Source organism: Protomyctophum parallelum, assembly GCF_964188405.1.
Source record: "Protomyctophum parallelum genome assembly, chromosome: 13".
NCBI classification, from domain to species: domain Eukaryota; kingdom Metazoa; phylum Chordata; class Actinopteri; order Myctophiformes; family Myctophidae; genus Protomyctophum; species Protomyctophum parallelum.
The window spans coordinates 39,954,314-39,971,666 of NC_139708.1; the positions used below are offsets into that span (position 1 = coordinate 39,954,314).

Consider the following 17,353-nt stretch of genomic DNA (forward strand, 5'->3'; position numbering starts at 1 on the left):
CCGGATACCCCACAAGAACCACTGGTGTGGTTGTGCATGCGTGCATGCTTGTGTGCAATTCATTTTTTAAATGCCCATGGTCGTTGTTCTCTTTGAAAGTGTGTTTCAGATGTTTTTCTTCCTTTTTTTTAATCCTTTATTTACCCAGGGTAGTAGCTGAGCACAAGTTCTCATTTTCAGAAATAACCTGCACATAGACTTAGAGACACACAGACAGACACACACATTAAAACCTGGGAGCTGACCAGTACAACCACAGTCTTATACAGCTCCACTGGAGCAGTTGGGGGTTCAGTGCCTTGCTCAAGGGCACTTGGGCAGTGTTGGGTGAGTGATTACAATCACTTCCAGACCCTGATTTTTACTGCCCGTCCGGGGAATTGAACTGGCAACCTTTCGGCAACAGGGGCGCTCCTCTAACCCTTAAGCCACTGCTGCCCGAAAATCTGGGCAGGTATATAAATTGAAATGTTTGAATTTGTGAATGTTGCTTTGCCACCTCGGTGAATAAAGGAATTATCACATTGTTTCCTCATATTCTTAACATATGATACAGTACTACACAGTAGTGTACGGCATAATTCATTGTAGTGAGGGCCTGGGATATTTCACTGACAAACATAGCTGTATACTGTATTATCATAGCAACTAATGCTAGTGTTTGTTTGTTATAGGGGTCTCCCAGACAGTACATATTTAATGTTACATTTGAAATGATGCAACCAAAAAAGGCAAAAATAGCACAAGTTTATAAATCCTAGTGGATGAAAATGTAACACTTTTTTTTAACCACATTTAAAGATCTACAACAGTTACTGGCTTATTTGGAATGTTTCGTTTTATAGTCACACCTCTTACAGTTCAGACTACATGATTAATAACCCTCTACATCAGTAGCATTCGGATTACATTGCAGCGTACTCATTTCCCTGCCATTGCAAAATCACAGCATTTTACCAGTCATTTCCCCTTGGCCTTAAATGCTTAAACATCCCAATGGAGGTTCTCAACCTTTTCAGTCCTGATGAGAGAAGCATTTTAGTTTTGACTAGTCTTGATCCAGAAATCATTGTGAAAAACAAAGTTGATACCTACAAATCACAACCGTGTGAAGTGAGGGGCACTCTTAAAATACACCATCTCATTCCGGCCAATCACAATTTGCGTACTCAATTCACTTTTTTATCCTCAATATGTACTTTGCTCAGCCAAATCAGCACCATTATTCACACAAAGGAGGTAGCCTAGCATCCCTCAAAAATTGGACCACTTACTGCATCAAAAGTAATCAAGAAAATCCAACTATGGCCAAGAGGCCCAAACGACAGTTTAAGACTTTACAGATTTATCTGTGGAACCTACAACTGTAAGGACTCAACTTCCAGTGCTACCTCCAATTTATAAATCCCATGCGCATGTCTGCTTCATGTAGAGACTAGAGATGGAGGATGCGTACACAAAATAAATTAAAAGAAATGCACACAAGACTTGCTTACAGTGGCTTTTCAGAACATTTTATTCTGTAAAAAAAACAAACATTATTTTTAGGAGGGCGGGACAGGAGGTGTAGTCCTCGCCACAGCCACCCTGGTGTGGGTCTTTGCAAGATGGTCGGTGAACTCCTGTGAAACAAGAAACACAGTCAGTTCCATCATCTCAGCTCACATCTCTACTGAACACATTAAAAATAATCAGATTTAATCAAATATGAAAATGTATTTGATGCTCACATTGTGAGCATGTCGATCAGTATAAAATAGTCTTTGTACCCATTCAGTCTGGGATTCTTTTATATATAAATATAACATAAGTTTCAGATTTCTGTTCTGTAGAAGGCTTTTTTTCCCCCCTCGATTTTGTCCCATTATAAAAATCTACCTGAATCTTTCATGTTCTGTGATTGATAGAATTGCTAAGGAATGTATTGACAGTTGAGCCCTGACAGGAAGGAAACACTGGACTGTACCAACCTGGTAGGGAGACTTGGTGAAGATGGTCTCCTTCCACAGGTCAGGGGTCAGGTAGCTGTAAGTCTTTGAGATCGCGTCAAAGGTTGCCTTGGCTGCAAGAGACAGGAGAACAAGTGTTAGGGTCGGGGCCGAGAGCAGTGAAGCTCCGCCGAGTGGGATCCTAACGTCCTACTATAGGTACGAAGTTGTGTAGAGTACAGAAAAGGGGAACAGAAGAGACCACTAGCAAGGCCATTCTGCCGTGCATTAAATATACTCGTTACTGTCTCTCCTTCGTAAGTCAGCATCGCCACTGTACAGGTGAAGCTGGGCAGAGCAGGAGAATTGTGTACAAACATTGGTTTGAGTTTACAATGCTTGAATTGTAAACATAGACATGTGAATATCATATGTCGGGTGGAAACCTCATAGCAAAGGCAGCAGATCCACAAGCTGATACGCGTTGCTTCGCAAAACATTTTTTAAGCTTGCAGATCTGCTACAGTTGAATATCACCTAAAAAAAACATCTCAACTGATCCTTGGATCATCAAGTAATTCTCACCAAAGTTGCCCAGCGTGGCAGTGCACCCCCTGGCGGATGTGTAGCAATCGTCTATACCGGCCATCATGAGCAGTTTCTTGGGCACGGGGGCCGACACGATGCCGGTACCACGGGGGGCGGGGATCAGACGCACAAGGACCGAGCCGCAGCGGCCCGTCACCTTGCAGGGCACTGTGTGGGGCTTGCCGATCTTGTTACCCCAGTAGCCTCGCCGGACGGGCACGATGGACAGCTTGGCCAGGATGATGGCACCGCGGATGGCGGTCGCCACTTCCTTTGAGCACTTGACGCCAAGGCCCACGTGACCGTTGTAGTCACCGATGGCAACAAAGGCCTGCAAAAGACACAGTATCAATATAGTTTTCAAAGCCAATTAGATGAAGACTTAATTGTTGTGACTTGCAATGAAAATAGCCAATCTACAAGCTCACAACGCATCGCATTCACAATGCGTCGAGAGCTTGTAGATCCACCCATTTTCAGCGCATGACAGTTTTACAACAGTGCAGCATAAAGAGAAGCATTAACAGCTCACCTTGAACCTGGTGCGCTGTCCGGCCCTGGTCTGCTTCTGGACAGGCATGATCTTCAAGACCTCATCCTTTAGGGCAGAGCCCAGGAAGAAGTCTATGATCTCAGACTCCTGGAAACAAATGTCACAAAAGTGTCAAAGTTAAAACTTAAAGACCTACAAGACAGCAAACCAAGAACATATTTATTGTTAAGAGTAAGACACAATTTGGTAATTTCTTCCAGAATTTACTGTCCAGTGAAAAACTAATCAAAATACCCTTTGACCAATGTAATGGTTAAAATTAAAGCACACAGAATTTAGCTGGGGACCCCAGGCCACCCCTGCTTTGAGGACCAGTCACAAGTGACCACTGTTTACCTTGATGGGCAGAGAGTACAGGTAAATCTCCTCCAGGGACTTGATCTTCATGTCCTTGACAAGGCGGCCCAGTTTGGTGACTGGAACCCACTGAGGAGGTGACACAATGTATCCAAATTAATTTAAACAGTTAAGTGTTCCATTATAGAGCGTCGCAGTCCATCCCCCTTTCAGAACAACGAGTGGCCCAGGAAACGAATCCCAATGCATTTTTCCCATAGGCATTTCAGAAAGTATTTATTTAAAGACCTTTTAAGTGTCGTACGAAGCCAACTCTTGTCGTGACAAATGACAACACAATTTTTCGGGCCAAACATTAAAGAATTCGAAAAAACGGCAGGTTACAACACTTTGTTGTTTTTCTTCTTTGTAATGATTTGTTTGGTCCAAAATATTGTGTGTGTACGACAAGAGTTGGCTTCGTACGACGCTTAAAAGGTCTTTAAATAAATAATTTAAGAAATGCCTATGGGAAAAATGCATTGGGATTCATTTCCTTGTTGTGTAGAGTACAGAAAAGGGGAACAGAAGAGACCACTAGCAAGGCCATTCTGCCGTGCATTAAATATACTCGTTACTGTCTCTCCTTCGTAAGTCAGCATCGCCACTGTACAGGTGAGGCTGGGCAGAGCAGGAGAATTGTGTACAAACATTGGTTTGAGTGTCAATGCTTGAATTGTAAACAGACGTGAATATCATATGTCGGGTGGAAACCTCATAGCAAAGGCAGCAGATCCACAAGCTGATAACGCTCGTTATCAGTTCTGAAAGGGGAGGGACTGTGACGCTAGTCTATAACATGGCAAATTGGCAATATGTGGTCATTTAGTCAATGGAAGCACCCCCATTTCAAAAACTACAAAAATGGCCAGCTCACAAACGCCTGGCAGCTTTATGAGTTTGTGGATATGCCATTTGACAGTTCAGATTCAAGTTCTTGTAATTTTAGCACAAGCATGATTAACATCCTCGCAAATGCTCAACACAAGCACAAACATGGGGCTTTCCCTTTTTGCTTCCTATATGATGAATTCCTGTTCTGTACTTTAGCTACATAGAAATGTCTATTTGTAGGTCTCTAAATGTTTTGATGATTTGAACAATGTGGACCCTGTTGTAAACAAGTGTAATGCTTAATTGGGTCGTCCACTCACAGTTAACAGTCTTTGTATTGAGTTTGTGCTTGAAATGTACTGTAAATTCTGCAAACTGTTAATAAATATTTCAATCAATCAATCAATCTGCATTCATTCTACTGCAACGCCGTCAAAACGTGGAATGCCCAAACCATCATCACCCGTCAAAAAGTAGGACTCCCCTACGCTCCCTTCAAAACCGCCAAAAGAGAAACAGTTTTTTCTGCAAATGTACATTTTATGGCTGTATAACTTATCGTTTTTTTTTAATGTATAACTTACCTCCTTGTCCTCGGACTTGCCGCCCCGGGCTCCACGGCCCCTGCCGCGGCCTCTGCCGCGTCCACGGCCGCGACCACGGCCCCCGCCGCCAAAACCTCCGCGGAAACCTCCTCTATCACCGGCGTTGTCCGCCATTTGCTGTTGGCACACAGAAACATGGTACAATGAACAACAAGCCCAGGCTTAACTCCATGTATTTCTGCCATGTATGCGCAGTTAGTTGCGCATTAAGCATGTTTGAGTGTTCTGTTCACAATGCACACGAGCATCACCGCCATGTTTTTGGCTATTGGGCTTTGGCCATGTTAATTTAACATTATCCGATCCAAGGTCAATTAATAACATAATCCAATTGTTCTAAAAGATTCAATGATAAGTTATTTAACAGTTCCCATGCGTTTAATGGACGGATTGAGTAGATAATCAGAGGATTGTATGGAAGTGACAGCTCTGTACATACCCAGCACACACCACTTACGTGTAGTATAAAATAGGAAGAAGACCGGATGACCAGTTCCGGTGGTGTTTTATACCAGGGTGTTATCGCGATACTTCCTTCTCGAGCAGACCGGACATGGATGTTTGGAGAACTCTGGTAGAACTGCGCCCTCTGCTGGTCATGTTTACTTGCTGCAGTGCTCAGTTTGATCAATAGATTGCTGCTATAATTATTCTCTCACCCACCATTTTCTTATCCTTGTCTACATTCATATTTTCATAAGCACAATTTGGCTTGTATTTTGTGTTGTTGTTTTAATGTATTATTATTATTCAACAACTTATGCCTATGGGGGTTGTTGCAGTATTAAGAGAACTATGTATGAAACCACAGGATATTCAGTAGAAAGAAATGAACTACTTCTCACAGAAATACCACCATACATTTTTGTGCCAATGATTGATTTATGAATATAATTGGCCGCAGGAGAGCCCACCCCCCACAATGTTTTGCTAGGTTTGTGCTTGACGTGATTTGCATTTTATTCAACAATTTTCAAAAATAGCAGAAGTGATGCCATATCAGATATACAAGCTCACAAGCTTGTACCTGATATGTTTGAATAGCCAACATATAAATGGATAAAGTGGTTAAAATGATCTGATAGTTTTATCCCCCACCCCCAGTATAGAACCCGAGGGCAGTGGTTCTCAAACTTTGTCATGCCCGCAGACCCCCGTTTGAAAACGTTATGCCAGGGACCCCAATAAGAGATGAGTTGTGTGGCTCTACGGGCGATTCTCAAACATTTTAATTGCAAGGACCACCCAGTTTGACATGCATTAGTCTACTGGCCCCCATTTAATGGCATTTAAAGTCCTACCATGCATACGAGCCCTTAAATTGTTGAAGCCACCTCTCCCTCCCTCCCTGAAAAACAAAGCTGGGAGTAAAAACTGATTTGTCCATGACAAAGAAAGCTTGGAGGATGTCAGACTTGACATCGTCTGCATAATTCCTAAAATATGGTGACATGTGTTATGTAAAGAGGTTTATAATCCTATGACTAATAATCTTTTAATTTTGATTTCTACCTTTTAACCAGTTTTTCTAATACAATTGTTTTTACTTCTGTTCTGTAAAGCGACTTTGGGTACCTAGAAAAGCGCTATATAAAATTGTACAGGTATATTTTATTTATAATAATTATTATTATTATTAGGTTACCAGGTTTAAGGCCAATGTTCTAGATACGGATAACAAAAAGCATTCATTAGATCATAAACACTTGGATGTACAGTAAATAAATGAACACGTCAGCACACCGTTTGTCCCATAAAGATTTATTTTACAGTAGTACATTAAATACAAGGGCAAAGCTTCAGTTTATTAGGCTGTTTGAGCCTTGGCTGCCGCCTCCATCATTCTCTCCTTTTGCTTCATCAGACATTTCCTTCCACTTGCGTATGCTCCCAGGTCAGCATCTGCAAACACATGAATATCAACATGTCAAATGAGAGGGGTGAATTCTTCAGGGGGGAGTGCCAACATAATAGCATTTGAATACCTGTTCTGAGAACACCCCCACCAGTCTGACGTCAATATCGGTAGAGGGCGCAAATCCACAGGTTCATGTACTTTTTATTTGCATTGTAATCCCCATAGGGGGATTTTAGATCGCCTCATATAAGTACTGTGTTTGAAAAATAAACAAATCATCCAGGCCACTCATATGGATATGAAGAATCAACTGACTGTGAGAAAACGCTATTGTTACTGCTACTGCTACTGAATTAGATACATTTTCGCTAGAAACAGACTGTATCATGTATGAGTGACTGACTGTCTCAAACGATACGGAGACACCTCCCTGACAATAACGCAGAGACAGCTTGTTTATCTTTGGACCACAATGCTTATAGTAGACGATATTAAGATCACCCCATGTTATTCTCCATAGCGAAATTACTTCCGTGAACCAGGGGAATCGAGGGGATGAGCGAGTGACGCCAGGACTCCGGCACTCTATAGTACATAAAAAACGACCATTCTCTCTCCTGGCTCCCGAGCTGTGTGGAATGACACCCCCTTCTGCATAGTCAGGACTGAGGACAGTCTGTCACTCACTGTCTGAAAACTCACCTCTTCAGATTCCACTCCTTATTTTCTTGTATCACTATTCACTACTTCATATAGCTACTATACTGTATTTCAATAGATGCTAGTAGTTACACCAGACATACAGTAAGTATAAGTACGTCGTGTTGTAGGCACTTACATATTTCCCATGCAGTCTTATGCAAAGGTGAACATGTAATTTGCATAGCATGTTGTTTTTAGACAGATGCCACGTTCATTTGTTGACCTGGCATCCTATAGTTTGTGCACAGATTATATACATATATTTTTTTTAATATTATACTGTTTAGGTGTAGGTTCTTATATGATCAAATTTACTAAGGCACTACACTGTCTCTCTGCATTTGACAGTGTTTACCGTGCTTACTGTAAGTCGCTCTGGATAGAGAGCGTCTGCTAACTGGCCATATTGTAAATTGACTTTTCCATTTTCCCCGTCGTTAGTGGGCTAGGGTTCATGTCATGTACTCTGATCTCGCACTTTTTAAGTTGATCAGAATAAAAGCATCTGTGACAGCCACTTCTTTAAGGAATTTAAGAAAAGTTGTGTTAGTGTAATATTGTGTATTATAATTATAATTCTATATAAACTATGTTTCTAATATAAACTGTTATAGTAGATTCTCAGATATAAAGGTTTGCAGAGGGAATCTTGAAAAAACAAGAAGGTGGCCGCACACGCCAATATTTTATTAGGACGTAGCAGGCAAGGCAAATTAATCCAACGTTTTGGCGGTTAAGCCTTCATCAGGGAATCAGATATAACCATCAGATATAAAGGTTTGCCATAGCTGGTGATAGAAACAGCATGTTTCTTTTTTTTATAAAGGATTTCATCACGATTGGTTCTTTGCCTATAATGGCACGGCCAAAAACACAAGCACGCACGCACGCACACACATGCGCACAGAATACTTACATCGTGAATTGTAGGCCTTGGTGGTGTCGTGGAACAGCTGGATCTCCTTCGTACAGTTCTCCTGATAACTGTGACCCTCTCTCTGGTGACAGGCCCTCATACGGTCCTGGACCGCCTTCACAATCTCCTGGTCCACCTTGCTGAGTAACAAACAAATCAACAAGGTGCTCAGTGGAGGTACAAAAGTGAAAAAGGTTTCGGTTGGTGCTTCAACGGGATCAACAAGACAAGAACAAGAAAAGAAGAGGGGTGATCCGAGCACTACAACAAAGGTAATAAATCAGGAGAGGGAGGATGAAAAAAAACTCCTTAAGAGTCTTCATCAGGGCATGTATAGTACACACACATGTTTAGGTTCACCTCTCAAGATAATCAAAGGGACCTCAATACCCTCATACCTGAACAACTCACTGCAAAGTGAGTAAAACGCACAGCCGAAACACCCGAGGGAGCGACCATGATCTGGTAACTACCCACATGAAGAACAAACATGGAAGATTATCATCCCACTACTCTGCCACCAAAATGTAGAATGCCCTGACACCATCCATTAAATAAAAGATGTGAAGCACTGGTTTCTTTCTAAATTGGCCAGGGAAAAAAATCATCTATCAGGAGACCACAAGGGGAGGCAAATGCAAATTCCCATCAAAAGGGAGATGTCATTCAGTGCCGCCAGATTTCCTTTTTCTCCTTTGCACATAATATTGTTTAGTGTACTATTGTGTTAATGTTTATGCCATGTTGATTGTTGATCATGAATTGACAATAGAAGTCCCCAGCACTATGCTTTTAACCTTTAATGTCTGACTGTACCACGACAGCACGTGCCGTTTACATTTCTCACTATTAAAGTATTAAATCAACCAATCAATACACTTTGTTGCATGGCAGTGTCACAAAAAGTACAAATGACGCTGAATTTAGTGCTGCACAATTAATCGAAACAAAGATCGAGATCTATATTCAGACACCTATGAAATCGAATCGTGTGAGAATCGTGTTTTCAATTCTTGTGGAGAAAAAAAGATTGAGATTCACATTTGAGCGCGAATCGTGCAGCACTACACGCTGAATGTCTTCCTCCCTCAGCAAAGTGCTTTAGCTATTGAAAAATAGCAGATCTACAAGCTCATAGCGCGGCACCGAGTGCCGCGCTATGAACTTGTAGGTCTGCTATTTTTGAGAAATCGTGAAAATGTGCCTCAAATCTTTGAATAATAATTCTTTCAGAGTTTCAGTTTTAAACTCAAATCTTTGCTTCTGGGGTGGTCCCTGGAACAACACATGTTCAGACTGGGTTGGCGGCATATTACATATCAATTTTGGGGTCCTTAACACAGAAAACATGATGTTTTTCAGAAAGAAATATATTAAAAAATGGGTTAAACTAAACAACATATTCTTACTGCAGCACAGTACAAACATACTAGATGCCCCGTTTCAACTGGAAATCACCGTTCTGCTCTGTGATGATGAAGCATGCTGTGTCATCATGCATACAGTGCAGTGTCACAGAGTGCAATCAAAATAATATATTATATACAGTATTTTCTTTTTTTTCTTTGTTTCTTTAAAAGAAAAGGTGTCTAAATCCTAACATTTCTCTGAAAAACCTATGTTTCTATGTCAGTGGTGCTCAACCTTTTTCATGTCAAGGACCCCCAGAATTGTCTCTATTGGCCCACGGACGCCCATCTCAAAATATGTAGTTCCAGGGACCCCCCCAGAAGCAAATATTTTAGTTCAAAATGTTCGCTCTGAAATATATATTCAATGATTTGACGGGTTTTTCAAAAATAGCAGACCTACAAGCTTGTAGCGCTGCACTCGGTGGCGTGCTATGAGCTTGTAGATCTGCTATTTTTCAATAGCTAAAGTATAACATAATGCTTGAAACACCAAATGGGTTCACGCCCCTCAAAATGGGTTAACCAATACCTCGATATCAATATTGGCCTCATAGTAGCAGAGGAAATCGACTACTTACTAGTCTCTCCTCCACTGCATCTCAGCCTCGTATTGGCAGAGGAAATCCCTATCCTGGCAGTCGAGGATGTCAGGAACACGACGGAACTGCTGGTGGTAGTAGGCAGCCTTGTTGCCACCCTGGATCTTCTCCACAGCATCTGGATGGAGCAGGTGTAGACACAGCAGGGTTATATGTGATAGGAAAGGCTACATTAGCTCAGTTCACGCTATAGCAGGCATTTACTTTGGCCCGTCAATGCTTGCGTCTTCTTGTCAGAGTTATAACATTCAATGCTCTACATTACAAGTTACAACACCCCACATTGGACCCTATAGCCAGAGCGTCCTTTCAGCGGTCCCCTAGCCTGAGCTAACGTGTTTCTGGTCTAGAGGGGCGGGTCGCGGCTCAGATTTGCGCACGCCCTGATTGGATCTCATCGATCTGTCCGTCACCCCCGGCCCCTCCTCTCCCCCCTAGTGCAGCGCTACGTCACATCATTTGGAGCGACGCCCACCCGGAAGGGTTGACTCCCACTTTTAGACCAGAGCGGCCAATGCGTTCCTCCAGGCTTTACATTTTTGCACCAACAAAAATGAAAGCCTGGTACCGAGGCTAGCGGTCCCCAACAAAATCAAGATCAGTTTAACCACTTATGGACCGTTTTATACTTAAAATAAATAGATTATTATTATTTTAGTTTAAAGAGTTATGCCGGGCCTGGGCCATGGCTCAGTGGTACAGTCACCGCGGTTTTGACTCCTTTACTGCATGTCTTCCCCCCCCCCCCCCAACCTCTCTCCCCATTTCCTGTCAGCCTACTGTCTGTCCCTCCATAAAATATATAAAATAAAGACGAAAGCACAATATATGTCTATATATATATATATATATATATATATATATATATATATATATATCTGGCACAATTATATTTACAAATGGCCTCCGTGGCCACGAATATATAGGGGTCCTTGACACATGTATGTGTCAAAAGGACACATGTATGTGTCATCGTCCAGCAAATCAGGACCTTTTTGAAACCAATACATTCAAATTTTAGACGTCCAGCAAATTAGGACATTCTTTTTTTAATCCAATAAATTAAAATTGTATACCTGGTCAGTTCGTCCAGCAAATCAGGACACAGTTGTCAGTGTACAATAAAATGCTTTTTGCCCAACTTGCTATAAGCATCAAGTTGGTTCCAAATGTATTTCCTGTCAGCTACTAATGTTCACAAACACTGCAACAGGGGATTTTTTTATTTGTATTATTACAGATTGATTTGTAGATGGACATCATGAATTAAAATACAGATCTGTTTTACTCTACCCATCACAGCCACAACCTTTCATTTGTCTAGTAGTGTTATAGTCCTTCTGTCAAGGATGATTAAAATACTTATTAGTGTTTGGTGGTATTATAGTGGTAGGGCCTGACCAATGGTAGTACCTGACCATTTGTTTGTTTACATTCGTACCACTCACTGTCTCAGTAATGTCAGTGAAAACAATAGAAGAATCATCACTGATGCATGAGGGGGGGGGGGGGGGGGGGGGGGTCCAGGGGGTCCCTAGCCCTGAAACATGACTGTCATAATGAAGTACGAGCGTCATGTGAACCAATGGCTAAGGGGGTCCACAGCTCTGGGCCATTGTAGCATTAGAGAAGGAGTCTGGGTCCATAGCTCTAATGCGTTTCCAAATGCAACGCATTAGAGCTATGGACCAGAGATAATAACACTATGACTATATGGAATTATGGACCAGAGCTAAGGTGGTCCCAAGCTAAAAATGATGGATAGTTTAGTAACCGACATGGCTTATAATTGTTGTACTGTCAAGAGATGCAACTATATAAACCTGAGTAAATGCGGTGTTATTTACCTCTGAACGTGGTGACAGGCAGATCCACAGAGTAGTAGAAGAGTTTAACTATATAAACCTGACTAAATGCGGTGTTATTTACCTCTGAACGTGGTGACAGGCAGATCCACAGAGTAGTAGAAGAGTTTGGACACAATCAGGGCCGGGTTTGGCAGTCCTGTCTGTTTCTCTGCGACCGGCGTCTTGCGAGGAGGCTCCGGGTAGGCGTCCTTGTCAAAGTCCGACGGCATTTTCACCCTTTTTGTTTTTATAAATGTTATATTTTTGGGGGAAATGAACACAAACCCTGCAACGACCTCGTCCTCCTTCCGCTCTCCTTTCAGTCCTTTGGAGGTTAGCGCATGCGCAGAGGAGGAAGACTAAACATGGCGGAGGAAGGTCAAAGAATTAAAGGGACACTTCACCCTTTTTGCGTTATAATAATGAAGGATTTACAATGTGAACGGTCTGTGAACGGTTTTACTAATATAGTTTTTTTTAATTGTTTTATATTATTAGTATTTTCCCCCCCCTTCTTTCTCCTTTTCCTTGGCTTCAAAGGTAAAAGTTCTGCTCCGGGTAAATTGTTGTAGCGCCGTGGACTGCCAGGAGATGGCGCGGTTGGACTGTTTGAAAATAATCTTATTGATTGATTGATTGATTGATTGATTGAAATATGTATTAACAGTTTGCAGAATTACAGTACATTTCAAGCACAAACTCAATACAAAGACTGTTAACTGTGAGTGGACGACCCAATTAAGCATTACACTTGTTTACAAGAGGGTCCACCATGTTCAATTCATCCAAACATTTAGAGACGTACAAATAGACACTTCTATATAGTCAAAGAACAGAACAGGAATTCATCATAAAGGAGGTAAAAAGGGAAAATAAACATATACAGTGAGGGGGTGGTGGGGGGGGGGGATTCAGATTTTACGGGGGCCAGTTTCGAATTGCAGCCGTCCGTAGGTGCCCTTTGAGGGCGGTTTTGAAGGAATCAAGGGATTCGCATGTCTTATTGACTGTTGGTAGGGCGTTCCACATTTTGGTGGCATAGGAGCGAAAATAAACAAACAAAATAATTTTGTTTGTGCCGAATCTGGGTTGTACATGGTTCGTTGCACTCCCTCTGGTGTTGTGGGTGTGGACTTCGTTAACATTAAGACCCATTGCAAGATGCTGTACTCTGTAGTCGACCCTATAAGCCATTCCAGCCTGTCAAAGTGGGCAGGAGTCAGGTGGGTTCGGGGGGTGAGGCCAAGTAGGATCCTGACCAGTTTCTTTTGGGAAGTCTGGAGCCTAGTTTTAAGGGCCTTTGAGGTGCTGTGGTACCAGGAGGTGCATGTATAGTCAAAGAAACCTTGTACGAGGGCTCCTGTTAAGGTGTTCAAGGTGTTTTTGTTGACCAGTGAGGAGATACTGTAAAGGAATCTTGTTCTTTGGTTGACTTTTTTGATTACGTTGGTGGCCATTTTATCACCGGGAAGATTAGCCTCCAGGATGGAACCTAGGTAGGTAACTTTATGTGTGATAACATTGTCACCCACTCTAACCAAGAAGCCATTTGCCTTGCTGAGATTACTATTAGATCCAAAGAGAATGGATTAAGTTTTTCCCAGGTGTAAAGATAGTTTGTTTAGCTTGCCAGGTGCAGATTCTACACAGTTCAGACCTGAGGGCCTTTTCAACCTGCAGTTTGTTCCTGTCCGAGACTAGCAGTGCCGAGTCATCTGCGAACAGGAGCAAGTTGCAGTCACAAGCTGATGTCATGTCGTTTACATATATTAGGAACAGTAAAGGCCTAGTATGCTTCCTTGTGGAACGCCACAGCTCACTGGGAGGAGGGGGGGGACAGTGTTCCGTTCACCTCCACCATCTGTTCTCTCCCCTCCAGGTAGGATTGCATCCAGCTCACTGATGTGCTATCAAAACCAATTGCTTTTAGCTTGTTAACCAGTATGCAGTGGAGTGGTTGTCAAAACTGTGTCAAAACTCTTTTGGAGGTACAGCATGACCATGCCGCAGTATTTGCCAGCATCCACCTCATGTTTGATGTGGTCGCTCAAATAGAGAAGGCATGTGTCAGTGGAGTGGGATGTTCTGAAGCCAGATTGGAACTCGTACATTAATGTATTTGTGGCAAGATACTTTTCAACCTATTCATAGACTATTTTTTCCATCACTTTCGAGATGGAGCTTAGAATAGAAATAGGGTGGTAGTTTCCGGGGTAGTGTGCAAGGGGGTTACTTTAGCCAGTTTGAAATCTTGGGGGACCTGTCCCTGTTTGACGGAGAGGTTTACTATGTGCGTGATGATTGGACCTATAGAGATGGCTGAGTCTCTGAGTAATTTGGAGGGAATATTGTCATGGCCAGTGGCCTTGTGGGGTTGGAGGGCACTCAATTTCTTAAGTAGGCCTACCTCATCAGTTGTCACCATAACTAGTTTAAAATCGTCTTTACAAACACCTAGGTTTCTGTAGAAGGTTTTAATGTGCTCTACACACCAAAGAGCCCAGAGTATACTTCTCAGACTGCACAACGACAGGAAAGTCACAGAGACGCCCTTTCCACCGGTTGGGAACCGGTTCAGTTCAGAACCAGTTTTTAGTTCATGAGCCAGACCTCCAAAATTGGAACGTTAATTATGAATAGAGGGTATGCGAGTGACATCATCATCATACCCATTACCCGGAACTTATGCGGGAGCCGGGAACGCCGAAAAACTACTTTCTGGCCTTGACAGCCCCAGACATCCACACAGAAAAGTCCTATCTGATTGACAGCCCCATACATCCACACAGAAAAGTACTATCTGATTGACAGCCCCATACAGCCACACAGAAAAGTCCTATCTGATTGACAGCCCATACATCCACACAGAAAAGTACTATCTGATTGACAGCCCCATACAGCCACACAGAAAAGTCCTATCTGATTGACAGCCCCATACATCCACACAGAAAAGTCCTATCTGATTGAGAGCCCCATACATCCACACAGAGAAGTCCTATCTGATTGACAGCCCCATACATCCACACAGAAAAGTACTATCTGATTGACAGCCCCATACATCCACACAGAAAAGTCCTATCTGATTGACAGCCCCATACATCCACACAGAAAAGTCCTATCTGATTGACAGCCCCATGCATCCACACAGAAAAGTCCTATCTGATTGACAGCCCCATGCATCCACACAGAAAAGTCCTATCTGATTGCATTAAACAATGTTATTGTTAAACGACATTAAATTAACTTTGCCACTCAATTTGCCATTCACTTTATGCATGCGCATATATCCTCTATTGAGTGAGCAAATTAAACCATACCTATATTAAATAGTTTATAGGATCAATATAAGTAAATTAATATAATGATAACCCGCCTTCCACAGTAGTAGCTGTAAGTGTCGGTGACACTTGGTTCTTCAATCATTTCTTTAGTTTGAAGTTTCTTATTTTCTTTATTTTGTTCGTCTTATTTTGTTACTTCCTGTTCTTGTTCTATGTTAATAGTGGAAGTTCCATGGTGATAACAATTTAATATAGGTATGGTTTTGCACACTCAATTCATAATTAACGTTCCAATTTTGGAGCTCTGGCTCATGGACTAAGAACCAAAAAGAACTGAACCGGTTCCCAACCGGTGGAAAAGTCCTGTATTCAGTAAGTTTTACTTGTAAAACAAGTACAAAAGTATATTGGCATTGAAATGTAATGCTGCCTGCAGCTGGCAAATGAACGGCTCTTCATCAGTGGTCTGATAATAATAATAATAAACTTTTTTTATATAGCACATTTTCATACATGAAATGCAACCCAAAGTGCTTCACATAAAAAAAAGCAGCGGAATGCCGAAAAACACAAAAGCAGGTCAATACAAGACACAATATATACAAATTAGCAAATATGAAGAGCCATGAGGCTCGAAATGTCATGTCAACTATATTGTGTATGGTAGGCCTTTACCGTAAATGCATTTTTAAGCTTTGGAGCTTATTCCAGTGTGCAGACCTTATTTTATTTTCTATTATTTACCTCTGTACAGCACCTGGCGTTTAGTTAGTGGATTGAAGATTGATTGATTGAACAGCTTGGAGAATTACAGTACATTTCAAGCACAACTCCATACAAAAACTGTTAACTGTGGACGACACAATAAAGCATTACACTTGTTTACAATAGGGTCCACCATGTGCTCTATTGTACTTTCCTTTTCATAATACAGTACAACAATGCCATCATGTTTTTGTGTTGGCTGTCTGTACATCCGTATAGGCCTACGACGTCCGTCCCAACACCGTGAATGTAAATATCTCAGGAACAACCTTGAGGGGATTTCAAATATAAATTTTTGCTTTTAGTGTAGAGAGACCTATGGAAATATGATCAGAGAGAAGGGAGACTTAATTGACAGGTGTCAAACTTTGGTCCCCGTAATTCACAAGGAGTCTGTGCATTAACTCAGTGTGGTTCTCCAACATGCTCATGTGAAGGACCATTAGACTGAAACAATTATGTGTCAGTGACCTACAATAAGAGATAACATTTGTGTTGTTATAATAGATTTAGAACATAATTCTACAACTGTTTATGCAGGTGGGAAGATGAGGTACAGTGGAGAGAGTGAAACCTGCATTCTCTCATTGAGATAGTGTCTATAGCCGGCAAAACTGCTGCGAAAAGGGGGTGGCAGTGGTTCAGTAGAGGCAGCTGCTATAGTGAATTGGAAGGTTCCAGTTCCGTTCACTGCTTGTGAACGTGTGTTAGTGTCAAAGTGTCCTTGAGCAAGGCGCTTATTAGTTATTAACCCCAAACGGCTCACGATGAGCAGGTTGGTGCCTAGCTTGCATGGTGTGTTAGTATGTGAAGGCATTGACTATACATGTACCATTTAGCAAATGAACTGTTCCTAATTTCACTGGGGACCCCCTGCAACCCCCTCAAGGACCCATGGGGGTTCCCCCATTTAAGAGAACCACTGTACTAACTGAATGAGCCACCAGGCACCCCTGATGTCCTATTTTGTTCCCCCTTCTCAGTCTTCTTATGGAGCCATGCACTCCTCCCTCTCACCCTCCTCCTGAAGACGGTTCCTTTTCACTGGGCCTCCAGTCCCCACCACCTGACCTCCCCAGGCCTATGGGGGCTGTCCCCCACCCCCCTTTTTGGCAGCAATGACCAAGTT

The 17,353-nt window shown here is 42.2% G+C and overlaps 2 protein-coding genes across 3 annotated transcripts; both read right to left on the bottom strand.

Moving 5' to 3' along the window:
• Nucleotides 1-1,492: 1,492 nt before the first annotated feature.
• On the bottom strand, nucleotides 1,493-5,322 carry rps2 (ribosomal protein S2). Of its 2 annotated transcripts, none has more exons than XM_083780944.1 (7): nucleotides 5,302-5,322; nucleotides 4,824-4,961; nucleotides 3,406-3,495; nucleotides 3,049-3,156; nucleotides 2,514-2,847; nucleotides 1,971-2,062; nucleotides 1,493-1,622 (listed from the first exon to the last, which is right to left on the bottom strand). In XM_083780944.1, exons 2-7 carry the CDS (start codon nucleotides 4,956-4,958, stop codon nucleotides 1,545-1,547), a joined length of 837 nt encoding a protein of 278 aa, XP_083637070.1. In that variant the 5' UTR covers nucleotides 4,959-4,961; nucleotides 5,302-5,322; the 3' UTR covers nucleotides 1,493-1,544. The 2 variants fall into 2 exon arrangements, with proteins under 2 accessions (XP_083637070.1, XP_083637071.1); XM_083780945.1 differs by having other exon boundaries at nucleotides 5,284-5,305.
• Nucleotides 5,323-6,589: 1,267 nt separating this feature from the next.
• On the bottom strand, nucleotides 6,590-12,522 carry LOC310869964 (NADH dehydrogenase [ubiquinone] 1 beta subcomplex subunit 10-like). Its single transcript, XM_083780961.1, has 4 exons — nucleotides 12,261-12,522; nucleotides 10,311-10,449; nucleotides 8,321-8,460; nucleotides 6,590-6,746 (listed from the first exon to the last, which is right to left on the bottom strand). The coding sequence occupies exons 1-4, from the start codon at nucleotides 12,406-12,408 to the stop codon at nucleotides 6,652-6,654; spliced, it is 522 nt and encodes a 173-aa protein (XP_083637087.1). The 5' UTR covers nucleotides 12,409-12,522; the 3' UTR covers nucleotides 6,590-6,651.
• Between the last annotated feature and the right edge of the window lie 4,831 nt (nucleotides 12,523-17,353).

Bases quoted from the DNA above. Each gene is read 5' to 3' on its own strand.
- rps2 (XM_083780944.1), bottom strand. From the start codon at position 4,958: ATGGCGGACAACGCCGGTGATAGAGGAGGTTTCCGCGGAGGTTTTGGC. The intron at 3,496-4,823 runs GTAAGTTATACA...TCACCTCCTCAG, and splicing joins GCAAGTCCGAGGACAAGGAG to TGGGTTCCAGTCACCAAACT. The intron at 2,063-2,513 runs GTGAGAATTACT...TGTCTCTTGCAG, and splicing joins TGCCACGCTGGGCAACTTTG to CCAAGGCAACCTTTGACGCG.
- LOC310869964 (XM_083780961.1), bottom strand. From the start codon at position 12,408: ATGCCGTCGGACTTTGACAAGGACGCCTACCCGGAGCCTCCTCGCAAG. The intron at 10,450-12,260 runs GTAAATAACACC...TGCTCCATCCAG, and splicing joins GCCTGTCACCACGTTCAGAG to ATGCTGTGGAGAAGATCCAG. The intron at 6,747-8,320 runs GTAAGTATTCTG...ATGTGTTTGCAG, and splicing joins CAAGGCCTACAATTCACGAT to ATGCTGACCTGGGAGCATAC.